This window comes from Eptatretus burgeri, chromosome 10 (genome assembly GCF_056783735.1).
Source record: "Eptatretus burgeri isolate ZD-2024b chromosome 10, Ebu_testis_v1, whole genome shotgun sequence".
NCBI lineage: Eukaryota > Metazoa > Chordata > Myxini > Myxiniformes > Myxinidae > Eptatretus > Eptatretus burgeri.
This window is the reverse complement of record NC_140970.1, coordinates 36,565,174-36,589,125: the sequence shown is the minus strand read 5'-3', so window position 1 is coordinate 36,589,125 and position 23,952 is coordinate 36,565,174. Positions and strand designations below refer to the sequence as shown.

Sequence of the window (23,952 nt, the reverse complement as noted above, 5' to 3'; positions counted from 1 at the left end):
TGACAGATGGTACGGCAGAGGGTGGAGTCATCAGCAAAGAGATAAAGAGGATTTTCCAGAGAGTCGGATTGATCATCTATGAAAACCAGAAAAAAGAACATATCCCAGAACGCTGCCTTGAGGAACTCCAGCCTGGACAGGCAGAGGGGATGAGAGAATTCCATAAAGGGCCACACATTGACTGCGACAGGAGAAGTCTGTGACCCATGAGTGGAGATGACATTTGTTACCAAAGGAAAAGTTTCCTGAGCAGGGCAGGGTGCCAGACCATGTCAAAAGCACGTGATATGTCTCGGGAGATTGCTCTGAACTCATGTCTGGCAATGAGAGCCTCCACCCATTGTTGGGAAAGCAGAAGCAGCACGTCCAGGGTAGACTGACCTGGTCTGAATCCAAATTGATCGGAAATCAGGGCATTGGAGAAGAGGAAGGATTCAATGTCTGAAGCGATGATGAATTCCTTGACCTTGCTGATGATTGGGAGAAAGCTGATTGGTCTGTTGTTGCAGGTATCTGTTTTTGCACCTTTTTTATGCAGAGCAGTAATGTTTGCTGATTTCCAAGCCAATGACAGATTACCTTGAGTTTCTTTTGTTTTTTTTCTAAGCTCATGTTTAAATTATTTTATATTTAATGTTTTTTGTCATTGGCATTTATTGTACCATTTATGAGTTTCTCATTCATATAACTTTGTGAATGGCAATCACACTTGTCTTCCTTAACCCTATCATGTCAGCTTTGTGCAGCACAGCCCAAATCTCACTCCCCATGAAACCGAGCTGTGAGGCATGATTGCATGAGTACATTCAAAGTATCACTTTCACTGTTGATAGCATTGAAAAAGCATGCTAAAGCACATAGATTATTGGTATGTCCATTATGTGTGTTTTCTCTTTGCCTTTTTATATAATATGTTCAATGGTGCTGAACTTTCCAACATTACAGAAACAAATTGTCGACTGTAATCTGTCCACAATGATGACTTGTTTAATTATTATCTTTCTTTTTCTTCTTCATCTTCTTTCCCCTGCAGAATGTAAAGTTTGGAGAAATCCCTTAAACTTGTTCAGAGGTGCAGAGTACAACAGGTATGGTTGGGGTTTATGCATTTTGGGCAATAACTATCCACATTTCACCTTTCACATTTAGCCTGTGAATTGATCATCTTGGTACATTCAACTTTTCGTTTAAGCTAAGTTTTGTCCATTGTATCTATTTTTCTTCCAAAACATCTTTGTAATGGTGTGGTAAATTTAATAACTGGGCCATGTAAACAGTGTATGCTAGGACTGTAATACTTTTGCTTTTTTATAGTATGGTGGGAAAAAAAATCCCAAGCAACTGGAGTGTAACTTGTGTGTTTTTTGTTTTCTCTGTTAACAACTGAATGCTTATATAGCAGTAGATATGCATAATAATTGTTATGTGCACTTTATGATAAATTTGTGAAAGTTGACAGGATGTTCGACAAATATACATTAATTTATCATTTTTAGGAGGCAGCCAGGCTGAACTAAACCCAATTATAGCCGCTATCTTGGACTTCAATATGTTTGTGCTTGTGTGTCTGGTCTCTGCTTTGATATGATCTGTCTTGTCATTTGTTTGTTATTTTTATTGTATAATGTCACAAGACATTCCCATATTCATATTTTGGCCTTTTATCTAACCTGGCTATCTTGAAAGACAAACAACATAAGAGACTAAAGCTAATAAGATTCTCAAGCAAAATAAAGGTTCTCTGCCAAGAATCAAGAATAAACTCCTATATGACGCATACAGGAGTTTATTCAACCTCCTAATATGCCTCATTTAAGGGGCTGTCACACCTTGACGTTTTAGCCAGCGTATGGCAAGGTCTCAAAATGTATGTAAAATGTTGGCGTACGCTGAACTATTGATGTTTTTTTTTATAATAATAATAATAATAATATTATTATTGTAATAACGTAATAATTATTGATGTAATAACGTGTTGGACGTATGCATAACGTATTAGTAACGTACACAGAACGTTTTAATCACATATAGATAACTTATACCAACGAATGCTGAGCGTGTTGTCGGCGTTCACAACCTATGCCCAACAATAGTCTAACTTATGCATAGCGTGGCAGTGTATCGCCGACGATCACGTGGTGTAGGCTATTCATGCTGCGGCTCGACGATTCAAATCATAACCGCACTAGACATCGAAGTGTGAAGCCGCTGTCACACCTTGACGTTTTAGCCAGCGTATGCCGACATATGAAAAATTTGCCGAACCAAGCTGGCACACGTCGCATACGTTATGGGTAAGTTTTGTATATGTTAAGAGCACGCTGGCATACGTCGTAGTACGCTGGCATACGTCATTTTACGTCGAGAAATTTTCAGCATGTTGAAAATTTATCGACGTACTCGACGTATGATGCACATTCCGCATATGCTGGCATAAGTTGTAGGCACGCTACACAATCGTTGACGCACGTCGACATACGTTACTTGTACGTTACTCATAAGTTGAAACACATCAATGTAATGGTTTGCATCAGTGTTCCAGACTCCCTGGTTTATTATTATTTTTTTAAATTTCTTCGGTATGACGGTCATGTTGACACTTTGATTTCTAGTGTGGTTATGATTTAAATCGTTGGGCGGCAGCCTATTAATTATATTGTATTATAACCGCACTAGAAATCGAAGTGTCAACATGACCGTCATACCGAAGAAATTAAAAAAAAAAAAAACCAAAAAAAAAACCAGGGAGTCTGGAACACTGATGCTAACCATTATCTTGACGTGTTTCGACTTATGAGTACCTTACAAGTAACGTGTGTCAACGATCGCATAACGTGCCTACAACACGTTACTCATAGGTTAGAAATAAGTTTCGGGTATGCTAAACATTACCTCGACGTGTTTCGACATATGAGTAACTTACAAGTTACGTGTGTTGACGTGTGTCAACGATCGCGTAATGTGCCTATAACTTATGCCAGTGTTATGCGGAACGTGTGAGTCATACGCTGGCATACGTCAGGAAATTTCAAGCATGGAAAATTTGTCTAACAGCTTGGTGAACTATGACGTATGCCAGTGTACTACGACATATGCCAGCATGCTCTTTACATATACAAACTTACCCATAACGTATTCGACGTGTGCCAGCGTTTTAGCCCAATTTTGCATACGTCAGGCATACGTTGGCTAAATCGTCAAGGTGTGACAGGGCCTTTAGAAGTGAATTTTTTTTTGGTATAGTTGTTTGGCTATTTTGAAATGGTAGATGACTGCCATAACAGGTTAATTTCAGCTTGGTACCCTCACTGAAAATGTTTAATATAATGCCATTAAAAGCACATCGGGCTGCCGAGGCAGTTTTATTGGCAAGGAGTACAGTCCTGGATGGGTCGCCACTCCGATGCAGGCTACCCCGAATGGTTATTATCCCAGTACATTGGTACTCATTTTGCCGACCTCAGAAGGATGACAGGCTGATTCAACCCCACCTGGTGTTAATTCAACTGTAGACAGGGGCTCAAACTTAGGACCCTAATGCCCCAAGTCAGCCATCTTAACCACGAAGCCAACACCAGGCAATAATTGAAAATGTTTGCAATATGTTTATTCAGCATCCTGCCGAATTTCATGCTTTTATCACAATGTGTATAATTTCTTACGTCACTGAAATATACTCAACCATTTAGATTTTCGATGGCAATGTGGTCTTAATCCACATCCTAACAATTCTACTTTCTGCAGGTTTTGCTAATTATTTAGCTATCCCTAAGCAACTAATTTATCCAGAGCACTAGTACATAATAATGTCAATCTTGTCAAAATATATCATGGGATATTTTATGTGCATACCATATATATTGGCATGACCGTTGATCGGGTGGGGAACTGTAAAATGCCAAAGCAGTCGCTTTGTGAATGGCCAGCTTAAAGATAAATCTAATAAGAAGCACCCCGAGCGATATTGGATGATCTGTGTTTTATCGAGCTTGTCTAAACACATTCATTATCAGATTACAATTAGTTGATCAAAAACCCAGGAAAAGCCAATTGTACAGAATCGGTGTATTAAAGCACCACGGGATGTAGAACCAGATGGACACGTGGTCTTTAGATGTACGAATAATTTATTGAAACTGGATGAGACAACGCAAACGGAATGGAACTCAAGATGAAAGACAGGCAGACTTTTGCAATCAATAATTAAACACTTAATGACCATTTTATCTTGGATGACCACCAAGCAGGAATTAAATTTATAGCAAAATGAAAGAAAGCTAAGAATAGTTATCTTTCTAAAATCCGCAACTAGCGAAGGCAATAGAAACTACCAAACGATTTTATGAAACTCATCAACACAATGCAAAGGAAAACAACCACCTCAAATATGAACAGATGGAGACGACCGACAGAAAAGAGTACAACGATGCCTGGGAGAACGACCTCAGCAAGAAAATTGAAGTAGAGAAAGCACACATTGACTGTAAGCATGAAAGGAGTGGGCGTCTCTTAATCGACATTAGCGGAAGAAAGGCTTCCCAAAAATATCGTATTAGAGGAAGTACCGATGTGGAAAGGATTAAGAACTGGTACATTTATTTTCAGAATTTTCTTGGCAGCCCACCGATGACAGGTGATGAGCAGGAGGAAGTCGAAACCGTCTTAGAATGCCTTGCCATCAAAATGGGTCAGTTCTAACATTGAGGAGTATATTAAAGAAAAGGTGTCTTTAGCCAAAATTAAGAGTTGTGGCGAAGACAGTATACCACCAGAACTTCTTTAACGTTGTGATGTCGATACGATAATTTTAGACTTTTTTAATATAGCACTAAAGGAAGAAGACAGATCTAAACAATGGTCGATCTTAAATATAGTTCCCATTCCAAAATTTGTAGGTTGAATCAGAGTCGCAGAACATCTTAGCTGTAATGCCTTGGCTGGTTGGTGCATAGCTCATCCCCAACCAGTTGACATGGTGGTAGTTGAAGTCTTGAGAGAGTTGAGATGGATGCTTATGAGTTGATACATATCAGGAGAAATTGAAGTATCATCATTGGGTGGATGGTACACCAAACTGAAAAACCTCAGGTGGTTGTGGAGAGGTATATACTTGAGACAGAGGTATTGCATTGGGCTAGAAGGGATTATCATTAACAATGGACAGTGAGGAATTGAATTATTGATTATAGATAGCAATACCTCCACCAGGACAAAAAGGGGCCTGTCAAAAGAACAGAATGGTCAGGGAGAGACACAGAGGAATACAAGACATCTTTTGAGAGGAATGTTTGTTAAGCATAGAATGTCCAGAGTTTCAGATCTGGATGGAGTGATTGGTGATACATGAACATGGACCTAATATTGGTCTGGTCTGTGCTTTTAATGGCTAATTGGGAGGGGGAAGGAATTAGAGCTGACAGTTTGGGGGCTTATGCGTGGGGTGGGTGGATGAGGTGTTTGGAGCATGTGAGTGTTCATGGAGGGCTGTGGGCCACATGGTGGAGAAAGAAGTTGCGGATGGTGCAGACCTCAAGTGGTTAACAGTTGTAAGCCCACATTCGCTGTGGACCCATTTTGTTTTATGGATTCCAAGTTTTGCTAAATGAAGACAGACATCATGACCAGGGTGAAAGGAAGATTGATGAAAAGAATAGAAAATGGTAACGTTTGATATTGCTGCAGTTCTCGGAACTTCATGCATACAACAGATAGGGGTCCCAAGAGAGTTATTCCATTAATATACGTGTAGATAGTCCCTTTCCTTTTGTCTCGTGGGACAACGGGGCGTGCGTTGCGATGATCTCAAAGCTAGGTTTGCTTACATAATTTTTTTCTTCATTTCATCCCTACTCTTCTTTTCGTCTGATTATTCCTGAGGTAAATCTGAGCCACGTGCGCCTTTGCTGTAAGATGGGTCCTCGTGGAGGCCAGCGCCGCTGCAATGAAATGATGACGCGCGAGCATTAACAGCGCAGAGCCCTCGTTCCCAAGCGAGCCCTAAACCCAACGTGTGCAGCGAGTCGTACAGTGCACTTGGCAGTCCGGGATTATAGACTCGAGCTTCCGATGATCTGGGGAAGATTGCCGGTTGCATTATAAAGGCATACGAATGAATATCTCTTAAGAGGCTGCACGAATGGTGTCACAACACAGGAAACAGACAGCACGACACCCACGCTGCACGAAATGCGTACGGAGGCTGATAAAGGCGACTCCACGCCACGTTTGGTGGGATACGAGTGTGCGAAGTAAGAAGCGGCGCGTTCCTTTTCAACCAAATATTTGACACATATTGGTGTTCGCCCCGCGCACAAGCTAGCAGAGTAGTGCAAACGCGAGCGCTGGCCACGTGCGTAATGGCCGAACCACGTGCGCTGTATGGAATGTGTTCCAAGGCAGACACGTATGCCGTTCGTGAAACATGCATGGATTTATCCATAACAATGTACCTTCGGCCCTCACTGGCAGCAGTGGATTCCCCACGGATGGTGAACGTCTTCTCGTCTCTCCGGCCAGTGAAGCTGCAATCGAGCCGGGGAATGTTGTACAGTGCAGGCCACGTTGGCACGCGCGGAGCGGGCGTGTTGATCGGCGCTGGTCGGACGCCCGAGTGGGCATGCAGGACCCTCGGCGGGTCGCCAGGGCACGGCCCAGGGATTTTTGCAGGACGATTCGCACGCCAATTTCGGTGTGGGCGATTGGTGTCATGTCGTGGGGTCGGAGCGAAATATGTTCGCTGTCTGAGATGACCTTGCCGGAAACGAAGTGCTACGGTTTCCGGCCAAGGTTAGCGGGCCACGTGAGGGGTCGGGGCCAATCGGAGCACCCAATTCAGGTGATGACGCTTCGCTTCGGGGTGGCTTTCCGCCCAGCGCTGCAAGTCCTATAAAGGTCGGAGCGGTCCCTCCGCCTTTCTCTTTCTCTTTTGCTCTCTCGCTCTGGCCTCACCCTCGCCTCGTTCTGCTTGACATCGCCACGACCTGGCTCCTGCTGCCTGGGCTCTGACTCTCACCTCGCCCTCGTCTCTGCTCGACATTGCCATGACCCACCTCCTGCTGCCTGGACTCCGCCTCTTCGTCTCCGCCCACACGACGTCGACCCCACCTGCCTACCTGGTCCCGCCTTCGACTCCATCCACGCACCCTGGACTCCGCCCTTTCTCCACTCAAGCCCCTCCTTCACGAACACTGTCTCCACACGCGCTGCTGAAGCCAGAGACGATGCACCAGCTGTCGGGTACCGCACCACAGAGCATCCCCCACCTCCCCCCCTCCCCGAAACGTATTGGTGGCACGCGTGCAATCAGAACAAAGGTACCAAGATCGTAGCTTCAATTCCTCTCCCTTCTTGTTCCAATACTCCCTCTTCATCGCGTTGTGTGTGTGTGTGTGTGTGTGTGTGTGTGTGTGTGTGTGTGTGTGTGTGTGTGTGTGTGTGTGTGTGTGTGTGTGTGTGTGTGTGTGTGTGTGTGTGTGTGTGTCCTGGTGCCTGTCTGCTGAAGTAAGACTGCAGAAGATCGTTATTGTTATCATTTTTATTGTTATTGTTTTCGCGTTAAGTCTGCTCTGTGTCCGCTTTTGAAAGTTGCTTGTTTATTTGCTGCACCACACCTCTTCCCCCTACCTCTGCACAGCACATCCCAATAAATCTTTATCATACCACATACCTTTCCTCGCCCATTGTAATAAATTATTAGAAATGTTCCCAGCTCGTTTTTGTGGTTTCTTTCATTGATCCAGCATGGTCCAAATCCTAGCTTCGCTGGGACTTTATTCCCAACGATCCGCTCTTTTTAGCCGGTACGTACTTGGCAGTGTCGCTCGGCTGCATCTGATCCGGTAAAGTGATCCAGTCCGGTAGAGTGATCCGATTCGGACAAGGCGTACCGAGGGCGTGTTCTCCGGTTATTAAATCACGTGATTAATTTGGTAACCCCATTAACCCATAGACGAGAGGACCCTAGGTCATGCGGTTGAGTTATTGGCATCCACGGTCGGTTAAGTGACCCGCCGCGTCACGGAATTATTCCTGTGCGACGGCCTCCAATTCCGGGGAGTCTGGTGGGAGCCGAGATAGTTGCCCCCCCAGCCTCCCACCCCGGTCTTCTCACCCGGCCCACAACAATATATACAATGAGACGTCGGGTTTGTAAGCAAACGATGGGGGATACAATGACGAGAAGAAGGATAAGCTATAATGGGAGGCAGACCTAAAATGAGATTAATCATTTTTGAATGTCATTTCACAGTTATTAGTGGATTAAAAATAGTTTTTATAAGTAAGGAAAGAGAAAGACAGAAGTGTTGGGGGTTTGAAAGGAAGCAAGAAGAGGTAAAATGGGGGAAAGGAGTGATTGATGATGATGGAGTGATGGGTAAGAGTGAGAAAGGAATTTGTGAGGGGGTTTTGTGCAAAACAAACAAAAAAAACAATCATTTTTGAGTTGATAAAGGGACATGGATGAGAAAGATGAGTTTTGAGGGTAGGAAGCGAAAGAGAAACTGAAATCAGAATATGGAAAGCTTATTACTCATGAGTGCACAGATGAGCTGAGGGCTAGAAAACACAACTTCAAAATCAACACAACAGGACCAAGTAAGAACAAACAAGAAGATGGAAACATTCACCATATGATTGACAGGACTGAGAACAAACAACAGTTGGACAAAACAAATCCGGTCCAGTAAATTTAACTTTTTGGAGAGGATTTCATGGGGCTGAAAATAAACCATCGATCTGCACACTTTCAAAGAAACTACAATGTCATGCGAGTTCTAACTTGATCTGCCCCAAATGTCTAAGTAAGTTTGCTTTGTACACCAAATGATGAAGGTTCTCATTCACAGACCTCATACCACCAACGTGTACATTTTATTACCAATATGTACATTTCATTCATTATTGTGCTTCATGAAGCCTGTTTAACCTGTTTTGTGTTGGCCTGTTGCGTGGTCATATTCGAAGCCTTGGCTGACCTGGGAACTCTTGTTCAAATTGCATGTAAAGTGTTGATTTCTTCATTATCAAAAATACCTTTGTAGTCTGCAGGCTAGCATGGGTCACTGTGCATTCCACCCACCCCTCCCCACTCCTCCACCCCCCCATAACCCTACTTCCTTCGTATCAAAATGTTCATTCAGACCTCCACAGACAGAAAAATTGTGTCAATATAGAATAATTTGGGTTGCACTACCTTCAAACAGCTAAGTTTTGACCCATGCTCATGCATCTCTTTTCAACAGTTTATTTGAGTTTAATTTTGGAGGGGTATGTATGGACATTCATTGTGTTTTAATTTTGTTTAAAGGAAAAGCATACTCTTTCCAATAGTATGTTAATTTGGAAAAAATATTGTTCTATTCCATGCTTAATGCTACACAACAATATGTTTTACCAATTAACACACCATCAGAAAGAGTACACTTTCTTCCACATTCATATAAAATGCTCCGTCGACCCGTTTACTTGGACATTCTTCGCTTTGACTATTAATAAATAATTTGTTGAGAATTTTTTGAGATCTTTAAAAACAATTTGATGTGCAAAAATGTGTTAAAACAATATAACATATTGGTTCGAATATATTGTTTGATACAAATAAAGAACCCATCCTTGTGGACCAGTAAATTCCCTCACTTTTATGATTTATCAGCACATTAACTGCGTTGTGATCACGTCACCCCCTCCCTCACGCTCTCCACACACACACACACACACACACACACACACACACACACACACACACACACACACACACACACACACACACACACACACACACACACACACACACACACACACACACACACACACACACACACACACACACACACACACACACCTATGGCCAATTACAATTTACCGTGAGTAAACTTATGCATACAATTCTGACGACATCTCAACCCTCTCCCCCACCAAAATATCAAGGACCTGCGTAACCTCCACAGTAAAATCACTGCTTGAGAGAATGCCACATAGTTATTTGCATGGTGTATATACAACAGAACGCTGCCTCGATCGCTGAGGCCTTTCTTCGCAGAACCTGTGATGCCTATCGGCTAAACATCCTTTTAACTGACGTTTTGGTCGTTTTACACTACCTGTACACGTTTTGGTCGAGGGGAAAACATATAGGGAGTTGTGAATTTGTCAGCGTTGAAGCTGTCTGACTTCACATCGCAGTAATCACCAAAATGGTGGGCGTTGTATAGAAATTGGGGGTGAAGTCAGGCGGACTGTCCAACTAATGTGTGGAACTCGGACGCATGTACGGATCCTTTTGTAATCTATATGACTTGTAATACAGACTTTCACCAGGCGACGTGATACAATAAGCATTTAAATATAAATATTTAGGGCCATCTTTGTTGCAGAAGGTACATTGTAGATTCAATATCCTCTTGCCACCTTCACTGGGTGATCTGTAGGTAACTGGTGATGAACACGAAGACTCACTTGATTCAGTGCTTACTTCAGTCTACTTAGGTCAATTATGAACCTCTGGTAACAGTCCAGGTAATAACCATGCTTATCATTATATTTTTCAGGTAGAAGTGTGCATACTTCTTTTTATCGTTTGAGTGGTTGAACTCGGTGGTTGAGACAACCTTTGAGCATGAATTTCATGGAGTTTTTCCATTCTCTTTTCGGTATCCTTTATTTGTGAGGATGAGTAAATGTTTAACATGTACGTGCTGAACTGCACCGTACATGTTTTCTTGCACTTGCACGACTCTGGCTGTTCTCTTTTCCTTTTCTGGTCTTGTCATTGTGGTCCATCTTGATATTTACTTTACTTCACTAACCAGTATCTGGAAAGAAATAAGAATTGAAAAAAAATTGAATATTAATTAATACTTCCCCCACCCCAACCCCCCTTTAACCAAGTAAACAAACACAAGTCAGAATTGTAGGTGGAGCAGTACAATTGTCAGGAACAGAAAAAAACGTCAATGACATATTAATTGAATGTTAATAGTAAGCAAATATATTGCACTTAAACAATACTTGTGGAAATATGTTTTTTGTTTAAACTTTTTTCTTCTTCTTTTGTACATCAAAATGGTATAAGCTCTCATTCAATTCCCAGAGGCAACTTCCACATTCATCTGAAGAGTTTTGTCAACTCTTTCAGTTGGACGGTGACCGATGTATTTGAAGTTGATTGTTTTAGTGAATATGGGAATGATTTTCATATATTTGATACCAGACGAAAGGGAAGAGCATACTCTTGGTGTGCTCATTGGGAAAAAGTATTGTTGTGTAGTGTACCTAATGATGACGTGACTGTCCATACCATTCTGAAATAAACTCAAAGAAACCTTTCAAAAGGGACACCATGTTAAAACTAAGCTGTTGAAAGTAGTGCACCCAAAATTATTGAATGTTAACATTTTAATTTTTTTCATCAGTGGAGGTCCTAATGAACATGATGATGAACAAGAAAGCAGGGTTATGGCAGTTTGGTGCTCGACGATGCCTGGTAGCCCATGGACTATTGCATTTCATGTAGAAGCACTCTGTCTTGTAATATCTGTCATGCATGTGGTGGTGGTCGTATGGCAGCTTAGCTGCCGGAGTAGCTATCATTTCTTGGAGCGCGACTGTGTCGCTGATGCAGTGCCCCTCTACCAGTACACACACTGGAACTGGTACTCATTTCGCCGACCTCAGAAGGATGACAGGCTGAGTCAAACCCCCTGGTGTATTAATTCAGCGGCCGACTGGGCTTGAACTCAGGACCCGAGGATCCCAAGCCGCCACCCTAACCTAACGACCACCATTGGGAATGAGTGTGATTATTTTTTTATGATGTCATAGGTGCCCTCATTATGACATCATAATTGCATATGTAGAATGTCACATCCGATCAGTCTGAAAAATTTTGAGGGTCATCTAGGGATAAAATGGTCCACAGAAAAAAAATTCATGACATCATCGGTCACATGATTCGGCAGCCATATTGTTTTCAAAAAAGAAAAAAAACCTTCAAAAATCTTCTTCTCTGAAGTGGCTGAACAGATAAAAAATACCCTAAAACTTATCAAAATGATACACCACTTAAAAGAAGTCCTGGTCTGGTGAGTGTCTGCAATCTCTGATTGCTCTTTTTCTTGTTTATGTTGAAGCTTCACCGTAAGCTTTGAAGGATCAATGTCTAAATGTTTTTTTTTTATCATTATTATTTTATTTTACATTGTCACACTGCTCATCCACAAATGTTTTTAATGCACCAGGCTAATGAGATTTGTACTGTTCCTTGACAGTCCCAGAGCTAAGATTTTATTTGACTTTTATTTTCCAAAAGGTATGAGGGTTGTTTCAACAGTAATAATGTCTGTAGAATTTAAAAATCACTGACAAAAATCTACGTTTTTCCACAATTTGTTCTTAAAGTGGGTTACCCTCAAACTGCAATATCGCAATTTTGTGTCACGTCGTATTTCGGTTTTGTACAGTTTTGGCTTGGAAAGCTGTAAAACTGCACTCATACATACAAATAAGGAATTATATAAACAAGTGTCTTCCCCTGGTTCATTTTCTATGTTGGACTGCCTGCTATTCACAATATAATAGGATTGATAAGGTTATTTGTGACTGTACCCCAATTTTGTAAGTGATACTCTTGAAAAATGTGTGCGTCATCTTCACAGCTGACTTGTAATACCCTCCTCTACAACCAGCAGGTGGCGCTAGTCGTTACACATTTACATGGAGAATTTTTGTCGACCTTCCCTCCCAAACCCGCATGACAACAGATGAAACCAAGTGGTCCATGTTCACCATGAAGTCGAACTGAAGTTGGTCCATGTGCCAAGTTTGGTGGCAATTGGCCCAGTAGTTTTGACACGATTGTTCACACACACACACACACACACACACACACACACACACACACACACACACACACACACACACACACACACACACACACACACACACACACACACACACACACACACACACACACACACACACATACACACACACACACTTATTTATATATTAGATAAATGGTGCTTATGGTATATTATAATAAACTAGAATCTTTCAGCTATAAACATTTCACACCATCCAAATGTTTGTATGACATCTAAAGAGTAAGATCTCAGACTTTTTACTGATGTGAGGCAGATACAGCGACACCAAATTTAACTAGATTCACCTTGTGAATTAAAACCCTCAGACAACTTTGTTAACTTACGAATGCATCAAAAGAGTATATACAAGCAAGCCTGTAGGAAAGTGTGGCCAATATGTAGCTGTATGCAAATTCAAAGTTGATCACCAGTACAAATTATATACTGTACGTCCTAAATGGAAGTTATTACCAATCACACAGCATAGTTATTGAGAGGCTGTTAGAGTAACAACATATTGTTGTTCCACATTACAGAGTGTGAATCTACTCACCACCCGCATTCATTGCTCCCACTCATCATCCGATTCATTTGAACCATACAGCGCCTCTCCATGTGCCATTTATTAATCCTCATCCCCTTCGATTTAGAGTGGTGGGCTTCGGATCCTAAGGTCCTGAGATCAAATCCCACTCAGCTGTTGAATTCATACCAGGTAGGGTTAACTCGGCCTGTCATCCTGAGGTCGGCAAAATGAGTGCCAGTATGCTGGTATCCTGTGTCGGAGTGGCGACCTGTCCAGGATTGTGCCCAATAGCCAAGGAGACTGCTTAGGCAGCACCAACACTCTGTACAGAGTCTGGTCCCAATGGATGGATGGATCCCCTTCCATGTATGTCAACTCGGTATCCTTTCCCAGAACCTGGCATATACTTCGGGGTATCTGGTCACCATCAAACCATTTAATCTGTTAGCGGCCATCAATGAGAATCCATCCGTGTCTTTCAGGTAGGGTTTGGTAGTGTCGCATGCCTCCATAGAGATGCCACATTGTTAGCTCTCAGTATCTTGTTTTTCAGAACAGCTCTACGTGGAGGCATGCTACTAGGATTCACACCTTTAATTCTCTCTGAAGGTTCGTCATTCATTTTGGGAACATAATGTTGCTTAAAGAATGCGTATCGTACACCATCAACATTGCTCATGTGACCCTTTCCATGCAGTGCACAGACAAACTTTTCCAGATCAGCGATAAGATCCTGTGAGATAACAGTGCTCTCACCCAAACGAGAAAACACTTCAGCATGGGCATCGTTCTTTTCCGGTATATGAAGTGGCCTGCACTTCCCTTTATTCATGAATGCTGCTGTAATATCAGATCTGGTGAATGCATGAAGTCCAGTGAGTGCATCAATCACATTTGGATTTACATTAAAAAAAAACTGGGAGATGCTTATGTAACGCTTCGTGTTGTTACCACTCCGCCCAACATCCATCCACACCTTTTGGTTGCTTGACATTTGATGCACATGATAACGCAGTAAATATAAGGACATCTTTGTCATTGCTTCGGACTGATATTTTCGATTGCGGCAGTACATCTACGATCTTGTGTAAGTGATCAATCGTTCTCGTATCAACTTCCTCATGCTGGCACACCACGGAAGGGACTTCTTCTCAAAGGACCTCTCCAGCTTCACTAGTAAATAAATAGCATGTGTTGTCTCATCCAATAAACACTTGATGCCCATCAAGAAGCTCAGCATATGATCTGTTGCTGTATTCTAGTACAAGGAGTCAAAATAGTTGCATTTTGAAGGAAGCAGATTTCAGTGCCTGTTGCCAATCCTGCGGCTGTTTCTGCTCACGTCCTGTGATTGTGAAGTGTACCTCTGCATCACCACATCTGTTCTTTTCTGCCTCTTTTATAGATGGTTCCATGTACCGTGTACACAACATGCACAAAGTCAACACGACTCAACATATCACACAGCTTGCGCAGTATATCTTCTGCAATCTTTCCATATGACTGAGGTGGATTCTGTATGGTGTGCAGAAAGAACATGGCATCCACGATTGTGACCGATTTGTTCTGGAGCATCATTTTCCACCATTCTCTCCAGCTGTTATTGTAGTATGGCTACCACCAACCATCACCAACAACATTCTACTTTCAGCCTTAATTATCTGGTGTAGTGGAAAGAAAATTCAATATTAAATGTTAGAATGGCAATACCATCACCTAAGCATCAGTAAAACTCGTGGTTTCAATTATTATGACTACAGTGTCTGTTATTACCATACAAACAATAAATCTGAAAATTCGGAAGTGGATCTGGTCAAATTTGGAGTTGCTGTAGGTGCCTTCCATCAATAAAAAGTCCTAGATCTTGCTCCCTGGATGTCATACAAACATATGAATGGTGTCAAATGTTTATAGCTAAAAGGTTCTCGGTCGTTATAAAATTCCATAATCACCATTTAATTTGAATATATGCATTCGAGACAAATAGAAAAGTAGCTAATACACAGTTTTCAAGAGCTTTACCAACAAAACTTGGGGATGGTCACAAATAACGTGATCAATCCTACTCTATTGTGAATAGCAGACAGTCCAGAATAGAAAATGAACCAGGAGATGACACTTGTTCATATGATACCTTGTTTGTATGTATCAGTACAGTTTTCCAGGACAAAACTGTACAAAGTTGAAATCAGCCGAAATACAATGTGACGCAAAATCGCGATATTGCAGTTAGGGGGTACCCCACTTCAAGAACAAATTGTAGAAAAACGTCCAAGTAGATTTTTTTTAAAATCAGAAATGGATTTCTGAATACCAAAGTTATTTCTACCTGAGAAACAACCCTCAGACCTTTTGGTAAATAAAGTCAAATAAAATCCTCCAAGCTCTGGGACGATTATGTTTCCAAATCTACCTCGCATGTCGCCAATTAAACCAGTTCATCTGAGCAACCAGACTGGTAGTGTAATACTGGATGTAATTATTCTTGAGATCCTTAATTTTGACTTGATTTTGTCAACAAACAGTTGATAAAAAACTGTACATAGTTTAGCCATGTTCCATGCAAGACCTAGTTGTACCAAGAATGAAAATTGCTTCTGGTTTATTCACGGATGATTTAATCTAACATAAGATGCAGGCATGGCATTGTGTGTGGACTTGCAGGTACACCTGGGTGACAGGCCGGGAACCTCTCACCTATTATGATATGAATCTGTCAGCGCAGGATCATCAGACATTCTTCACCTGTGATTCGGATGGCTTACGTCCTGCAGATGCCAGTAAGTTGACTGCCTAGTCCCAATTCTGGTGTAAAATAGGTCTGGTTGTTGGAATGGTGTAAAATATGTGGTCACAGTTGTCTGTTACAGCTCCCCCCCCCCCCACCTTGATAATGACCTGAGGCTCATGGAGTAACACATTACGATAACATTGTCATGTACACAAGGAAATTAGGATATATTGTACTTTCTTAGACACCACAAGGACATTAAGAGACACTCATAAGTGTATAGTAGAACATCACTCGATCAGGAGGCTATGTTTCACTGGACAACGTTATCGGTTGAAATGCAATGCAGATGTCATGGAAACTATTGGGAACAAAAGGGTTCAGTTTTATATGCTAATGTAAAATAAATATTTGGTGCTTTTATGCTACAATACATATATAACCACATAAATAAACATTAATAATTTTATTCCACAAAAAATGCAGAGATAACAAAAAATGCTGCAGGGTCGCATCATTGGCATTGTATCTGTATGATGGAGCGCATGGGAAAATGTAGGTAAATGAATCATGGTTCCCAAAAGCATATCCAATCCTGTACAGTAATCTCCCAATTTATGAACTTTCAACCTTGCGTACTAATATTTTTCGCATCAAAATTTTTATCTCCGACCTCAGAACCCGACATTACAAACTTTGGCTCAACTTCAGTCAACTTGGTTTTCAACTCCAATTACAAAATGCGACAAAATTAACTTTTGCTCAAAATCTCAATCATGGATTTTAAAATAAACATTATCGTTCCAGTTGGGGGATTATTCCAATAAACATAGTTTGGGGATTATTCCACGTGTAGTGGAATCTGCAGCTGCTGCTTCCACCTTGTCAAAGCAAAGTTTTCCGAACCGGATCCGTCGTGTTTTTCTGTTATGTTTTTGTCTTTGTGCTGCTGTTTGTGTTTTTGTCCAAATTTCTATGTTTAATCGCACCTTGTCATGTGTTATTATTAAATTTGTTTTATGTTGTTCAAGGCCTACTCCACGGATAGTCACTGTGAGAATTATGTGTTCCTCATTTTCCTTCCTTTTTCCCAAATATTGTACTTTCTGCCTCCTCAATGTTATCCTATTTCCCCTCCTCGCTTCAAAAAAATTAAAACAAACCAACGAATACTTTTATGTTTTTGCTCCAAAACAATCTCATTCTGCTTGAATTTCCGTATGTTTGTACTTCATTCTTTATATCTCCTTTTTCTCGATATCTCCAAACTGAATGTTCATTGAAGCAACGCTTCTTTCTTCCTTTAAAACATTTTTACAACACATTGAAATGCTTCACTCTCCTCGTTTCTCCATCATAAGTACCCCGCGTGTTTTTACTCCTCATAACTATCTATTCCTATTCTTCGTCACCACAAAGTTAATTTTACAAACCTTTCTCTCACCGAAGCGATTGGTCCATCAACCTTCATCCCATATCTACTGCATCTACTTTCTCTGTGCCTTCAACAAAAAATATGTGCATTCATCCAATGATCTTTATCTCTGTACAGTCATGCGCCGCTTAACGACGTTCCGGGCAACGACGGATCGCATATACGATGGATCTGCCAGCTCTGAAAAAAAAAAATGTAACTGAAAAATTCCTATCGCCGAGTGATGTAGCCTCGTATAAAAATAGCACATACAATTAGGTACACTGTACAGTGTACCTCATAATGATAATAAACGACAGTATGGCCCTGTCATAATGCGATCGTTGAGGTCCATAAAATGTCATCGCGAAAAAAAAAACAGGATCGTGCCAAGTCGGGATTCAAGGAAATCGGCTTTCAAACTGAACCAATGTTTGCACGTTTACTTTCTAGCAAGTTTATTACCTTTGAATTGAAGAATTCCGCGAATAAATCGTTGTTCTTAGTCGACATTAAAACACAAATTTTTTTTTAGTGAAGCTTTTTATGTTGTTAAAACAATCGCGCTGTTCCGAAAAAAATATATATATCTATATATATATATATATATATATATATATATATATATATATATATATATATATATATATATATATATATATATATATATATATATATATATATATATATATATATATATATCACAATTGACAGGTGCTCGTTTCTTCATTTGTAAATTATAACATCGATGCAATGATTACGTATTTATAAAATCCAAACGCTAATTATTCACCTTTCTATAATCGATGCGAGAGGAGATTGTAAGCTGCTGCTAACAACACTGATGGCCGTCATGAACAGCACAAAGGTAAATCTAATGTGTCTTCCGTCTCTCTTGGATGTGTGTTACAATTGCCGACAGTATTCAGTACAGTTTAATGCTGTACAGGTTTGTATCCGAGGAGCAATAGGCTATACCATATAGCCGAGCTGTCTAGGTTCGTGTAAGTTCGATGTTCGAAAATGAAAACGAAAAAAAATAAAATGATGTTCGCACAACAACAACGTCGCTTAACGACGCGTTTCTCAGAACGTAACCCCGTCGTGAAGTGGCGCATAACTGTATGTCCAATTTGAGAATCTTGAGAAGTCCAGTTTGCAGAGGTGATCTGCTCATGACAATCAAACCCATTCACATCCTTTAACGGTGTCAGTAACCTCCCCCACATCTTCTACAAGCCCTTATTCTTCAAACCCCACTCCTTCTATGTGTTCCCCTCTTCAGCATCCTTCCACTTCATATCCCATCTTTCCTATCTCCCGTTACCCCCACCCGCTCAAAGATTCATGTTCACTCTTTCTGCACTCTGCCTCACCCCACCCCCACAAAGCTTCCCTTCACACCTCCCCTCAAAGCCTCTGCTTCGTCCTGCACCTTCCCAACGGCTTCTTCCCTGTCTCTAACTGTGTAGACCTCAAACATCTGTGGCATCCGTTTCAACCTGACAGGCCTCTTAATCCAGGCCGCTGCTGATACACCAGATATCATCTGTTTAACAGAATCCTTCCTACCACAGGACATCTTTTGATTCCTTAGTGTCTCTCCCCAGCTATTGTCTCCACCCAATTTGATAGGCCTGAACCCTGCCCTGACAGTGGAGTTACACTTTCCATTATTAACTCAATTTCTCACTGTCTCACTCCTTGTACTGATCTTACACCTCCCAATCCCCAGGAGTACCTTTGACTGTGACTTCCCCTCCACTCCCACCTCTTCTTTGGCTGTGTTGTACCATCCTCCAAACAATGAGGACTCCAACTACATATCTCTCAAACAATGTGGACCAACATTTAACCTCTGTTCCAGTCATTGTCATTCCATTCCAGTCATTGCCGGCGAGTCTTGCATTTCACTGGCATAATGGCTGGGACTACAAGCCACAATCTCACTTCAGCACTGGTCTCATATTTCTACTACCCCTGATATTAACTTACCCTGCGTATTCTTCTCCAGAAACCTGCTCTCTCTTATGTACAGATCCATCCCATCTTGTCCACAGTTATCCTACCTTCCTGCCATGGTATACACTGATTCCTGAAGTGAGGTTGTTGCTCTGACACCACTTTCCTTCTCTTCCTGGAAAGCAAACCTGACTAAAAGCAATCTCAGATCATTCCACAAAGCCTGCAGCAATGATGTCTCCATTATTTGGAGAGCCAGAAAGCTACATATCTCCAACTTCAAGAATGATCTTTCAAACTTTTCTCTCTCCTCTAAAAAGTGGTGGCCCTTTGTTAAGTCTGTCTCCGGAGTATGCTCCCTCTCAGTCCTTTCCCTCTTCAAATGGCACCACAACCGCCTTCACTCGTGAGAAGACCGAATTCCTCAATTCTGACCATCTTGGTCAGCCCGATGTCACCTCGCAAGGTCTTAAGCTGCTATTTTATTTGGGCCGACTCAAAATGTGTCGACTTGGAACAGGGCGCAACGGTTTCTGTACGATAATGCGCTCAAATGTTTTTTTTTCACTTTCCTCACTCATATCATCGAATGCTTGCTCTTCATACCTACGAATTGCTGTATATATCACTTTTGGAGGTGCTGTAGTGTTCAAATTGGGAGCTTGGAGCGATTTTATGTATGATATTGTTGTGGCTTCCCGCCCGTCGGCGTGCGGGCGACCACTTCTAGCCAATGGCGGCCGCCCTCGCCCACCGAACGAACAAACCTAGTCGCAGCTTTCGGATCAACGCCGAAATCCAGCTACGGGTGTATCTTTAATCACACCACAGCCTTGTCAATACTCTACCCGCGCTACAGGGTCCAATCGCCGAATGGTCGATTTACCTAATTAATCGCGCGGGCAGACTACCAAGAGACTGTACCTCAACGGGGCCTGCTTGGAAACGTGCCGCTTAAGCAGCTCGCTCCGTTTTGTGATAACCGAGCGGGGTATTATCGCGAAGCCCCGTTGGACCCAATTCTTTTATCGGCTATTAAAAAGCCAGCTATATTCCGAACTCAATTATGGCAGTTCAGTGAGGGAAAGGACGCAACGAATGGGTGAACATTTAAACCATGACATTTATTTCACACCTGTAAGCGGTCATGCAGTCATGTATGCAACCAATGCACGTATGCAATCATGCAGTCATGTATGCAACCAATGCACGTATGGGACAAAACATGAGCAAGACTAAGAACTACAACCGTCTATTTATTATGTACACACATGCACTTAACAGTTCTACTTAACGGATTTGGCGCCACAACATTCATGCAAAGGAAAACCCCAGAAAAGGCAAGGGGGCAGAACTGGACCTCGTGGGTCTTTATAAGTCACGGAGCTGTGGAGATCGCAAAAGCTCCGAGAGACCGCGCTGGTTACCTGTCGCTTTCGTGGCGACTCGCTGGGCGCTCCTCGACGTCCCATCAACACGGCAGCTGGCGTGACCGCGGCTCAGCCCAGGCCTCGTCGTGCGGCCCAGGCCTCGTCGTGCGCCCTAGTCGACAACTCCTCAGAGAAACGAACGGGCCTTTGCTCTTTCAGAGTTGATGCTCTCAAGAGCCCGCCCGTTCCTCAGCATCGTTTGGACTGTCCCGGGGCCCGATCACCTCGGACCGTTATGCCGCTGGTTGGTGACTCCTCTCCGGCCTCTCTCCAGCGACCCACTGTTCGGCACGGCATGGCATGGCAGGCCACGCTTCTAGCTCCAGTCTCCTCCGCTCTCTCCAGCTCCTCACCGACTGCAGATTCCAGACTCCAGACTGACCCAGCTCCCAACGTGACTCCACACAACTGCTCGCTTGGTGTTTCTGCGCGCCCTTGTATTGGATCCGTGAGGTGAGGTTTTGATCTCCGATCTCTCACCTCTGACCCCCCGCTGGCTCCGCCCCTTTTGATCTTTTGAGCTGATTAGACAACAAGAACGAGCTGATTAGATTTTGATGAAGATCCAGATCCGGATCCAGCGACTAGAATTTTAAAGTGATTCTTCAACATTCAGAGATAAGGCCAAAAACGATACAGGGCATGATATCTCAAAAAGTTGTGGACAGATTCGGACAAAACTTGGTGGACATGTGAGGTGTTACAAGCACGAATTGATTTGATTTTGGTGAAGCTCCGAATCCAGATCTGTGTGCGAGATTTTTTTAATTTTCAGTCATTCTTCACCATTGAGAAATAGGGCCAAAAACGGTGTATCGCAAGACACTTCAAAATTATTATTGTGCCTCATATGTTCTACTTTATCAGGAATTGCGTGGCAGAGGTATGCGCTCAACCAAGTGCCTCTCTAGTTATTTATCTATCTATCTATAATTCCAGCAGAGAGAGAGTGTGTGTGTGTGTGTGTGTGTGTGTGTGTGTGTGTGTGTGTGTGTGTGTGTGTGTGTGTGTGTGTGTGTGTGTGTGTGTGTGTGTGTGTGTGTGTGTGTGTGACCGCTGTTTCTCAACAACCACTGGTTCAATGTAATTGAAACTTGCTAGGTATATTGCTGGGGACCTGAGTATGTGCCTTTTCAAGGTTTGATATTAATCGGACAAGTGGTTCCCAAGTTATGGCCATTTATTTACCAAACCAATGACAGGACACGTTGCTGCATAGGCGTGGCCGATGGGCAAAGGGTGCCATTTAGTTACCAATGACAGGGCACGTTGCTTGGCGTTTTGCACCCACAGTATCTATCTTCTATCTATCTATAATTCCAGCAATCTCTGTTTGTTTGCCTTTTCAAGGTTTGAAATTAATCGGACAAGTGGTTCCCAAGTTATGGCCAAGTTAGAGCGCGTTCCCCATTACGGGTTACAACGTACGGACTTCCGGATAGTGATGACTTACTGTATTGTAATAATTTCTCAATTTCTTATGCGCATTTAAAGATAAACACAATGCCCCAATCCAGTCGTCGTTAATGAGAACAAAGGAACGGCCTGTGTGGTTGTTTGAAGGTTTTTTTTTTCTTTTTTTCGCATGTACGGCCACGCACGTACGGGCACACGAGAGCGAAGGAATGGCCTGTGTGGTTGTTTCTGGCACGCGGGTTGAATTTTTTTTATCTCATGTATGACCACGCATGTATGGCCACGCATGTACCGGCATGCACTAGTTATTTTTTAATGATTATTATTAAAAAAAATTGTCAACAGTGCATTCCCCCTTTAATACAATAAGTCAATGGGATTTTTAAGTTAAATTTACATTATTTCAATTGAAATTACGTTTTCCACGATTGCATCTATACCATAAGTAACTGTGTGTGTGTGTGTGTGTGTGTGTGTGTGTGTGTGTGTGTGTGTGTGTGTGTGTGTGTGTGTGTGTGTGTGTGTGTGTGTGTGTGTGTGTGTGTGTGTGTGTGTGTGTGTGTGTGTGTGTGTGCTTTTGTTGGTCTGGTCATAAAGCATAAGCATAACATAACATTCTCTTTGCTAACTCTCCATCTCTCCCTCACTTTTCTCTCTCTACTTCTCACCCCTCCCTCCTGGAGTGTATATTGTGGTGAGGCGTCGCTCCCCCCCCCCTCCTCACTCTCCCACACCTTTTTCGCCCTCACCTCCCATTCCTCGCTCTACCCCCCCTCTCCTCTCCCTCATCCCCCCTCCTCTCTCTCTCTTTCTCTCTGGCCCCCCTCTTCCCCCATTCTCTCTCTCTGTCTCTCCACCTCTTTCTCTCTTCCCCCCCCCCCACTCTCTTAGTATTCCCATCAGAAAAGCGATGGATGGTATTTGTTAGTCTATAATACTAAATGTCAGTGTGTGTCTGCCCTTCAGTCTGTCCATCCGCCTGTCTCCTCCATAACTCTGAAAACATGAAACCTTGCGGCCCCAAACTTTGCATGCATACTAAGGGTGGTGCATGAATGAAATTTGGGCAAATTAAAACACCCATTTTGAAGATAATTTAGGGGGTTCTCATCACGAAAAACGAAAATACGCCTTTCAAAGATGGTGGCGCGCCATCTTGGCCAATCCTCTGTCGGTTCACAAGAGTCTGAAGCCGCCATTTGTTTTTTTTTCCTCCTCAACAATGCCTTGGCTTGGAACAGGCCTTGACGATTTCTTAATTATAATTTTTCTTTTTCCACTTTCCTCATTTATGCCATCGAATGCCTGTTCATCATACCTATGAATCGCTGGATACATTGCAGTGCTTATAAACGCCGGAGACGCCAGTGTTTGTGGCTTTATTTAACTTCCGCACATGTCAAAAGCTCGAGAATTTCCAAAACCAAGTCAAATTTCAAAATTTAAGCCCCAGAATCGAACTTCGCAGCAGTTCTGACTGCTTGGTAAAATGTTCATTTGTCAAATTGAGATATATAGTTTCACATTTTGGGCGTCTCCGGGAGGTGTTTAACATGACAGATCGGCGATTGCTAATTGCTTGCCAAGCCAGCCATTCCTTAAGCCGCTGTCAC

At 42.4% G+C, this 23,952-nt stretch overlaps 1 protein-coding gene across 4 annotated transcripts in view; it reads left to right on the top strand.

Annotated features, from left to right (window-relative positions):
* Positions 1–959: 959 nt before the first annotated feature.
* The window catches only part of ST7 (suppression of tumorigenicity 7), an 88,188-nt gene continuing 65,195 nt past the window's right edge, over positions 960–23,952 (top strand). For 2 of the 4 annotated variants that reach the window (XM_085897860.1, XM_085897859.1), the window contains exons 1-2: positions 960–1,088; positions 16,051–16,166. In XM_085897860.1, coding sequence (XP_085753986.1) covers positions 976–1,088; positions 16,051–16,166 — 229 coding nt within the window. In that variant the 5' untranslated portion in view covers positions 960–975. Of the gene's footprint in view, positions 1,089–12,986; positions 14,995–16,050; positions 16,167–23,952 lie in introns of those variants that run through there. The other 2 variants (XM_085897861.1, XM_085897863.1) reach the window with 2 other exon arrangements.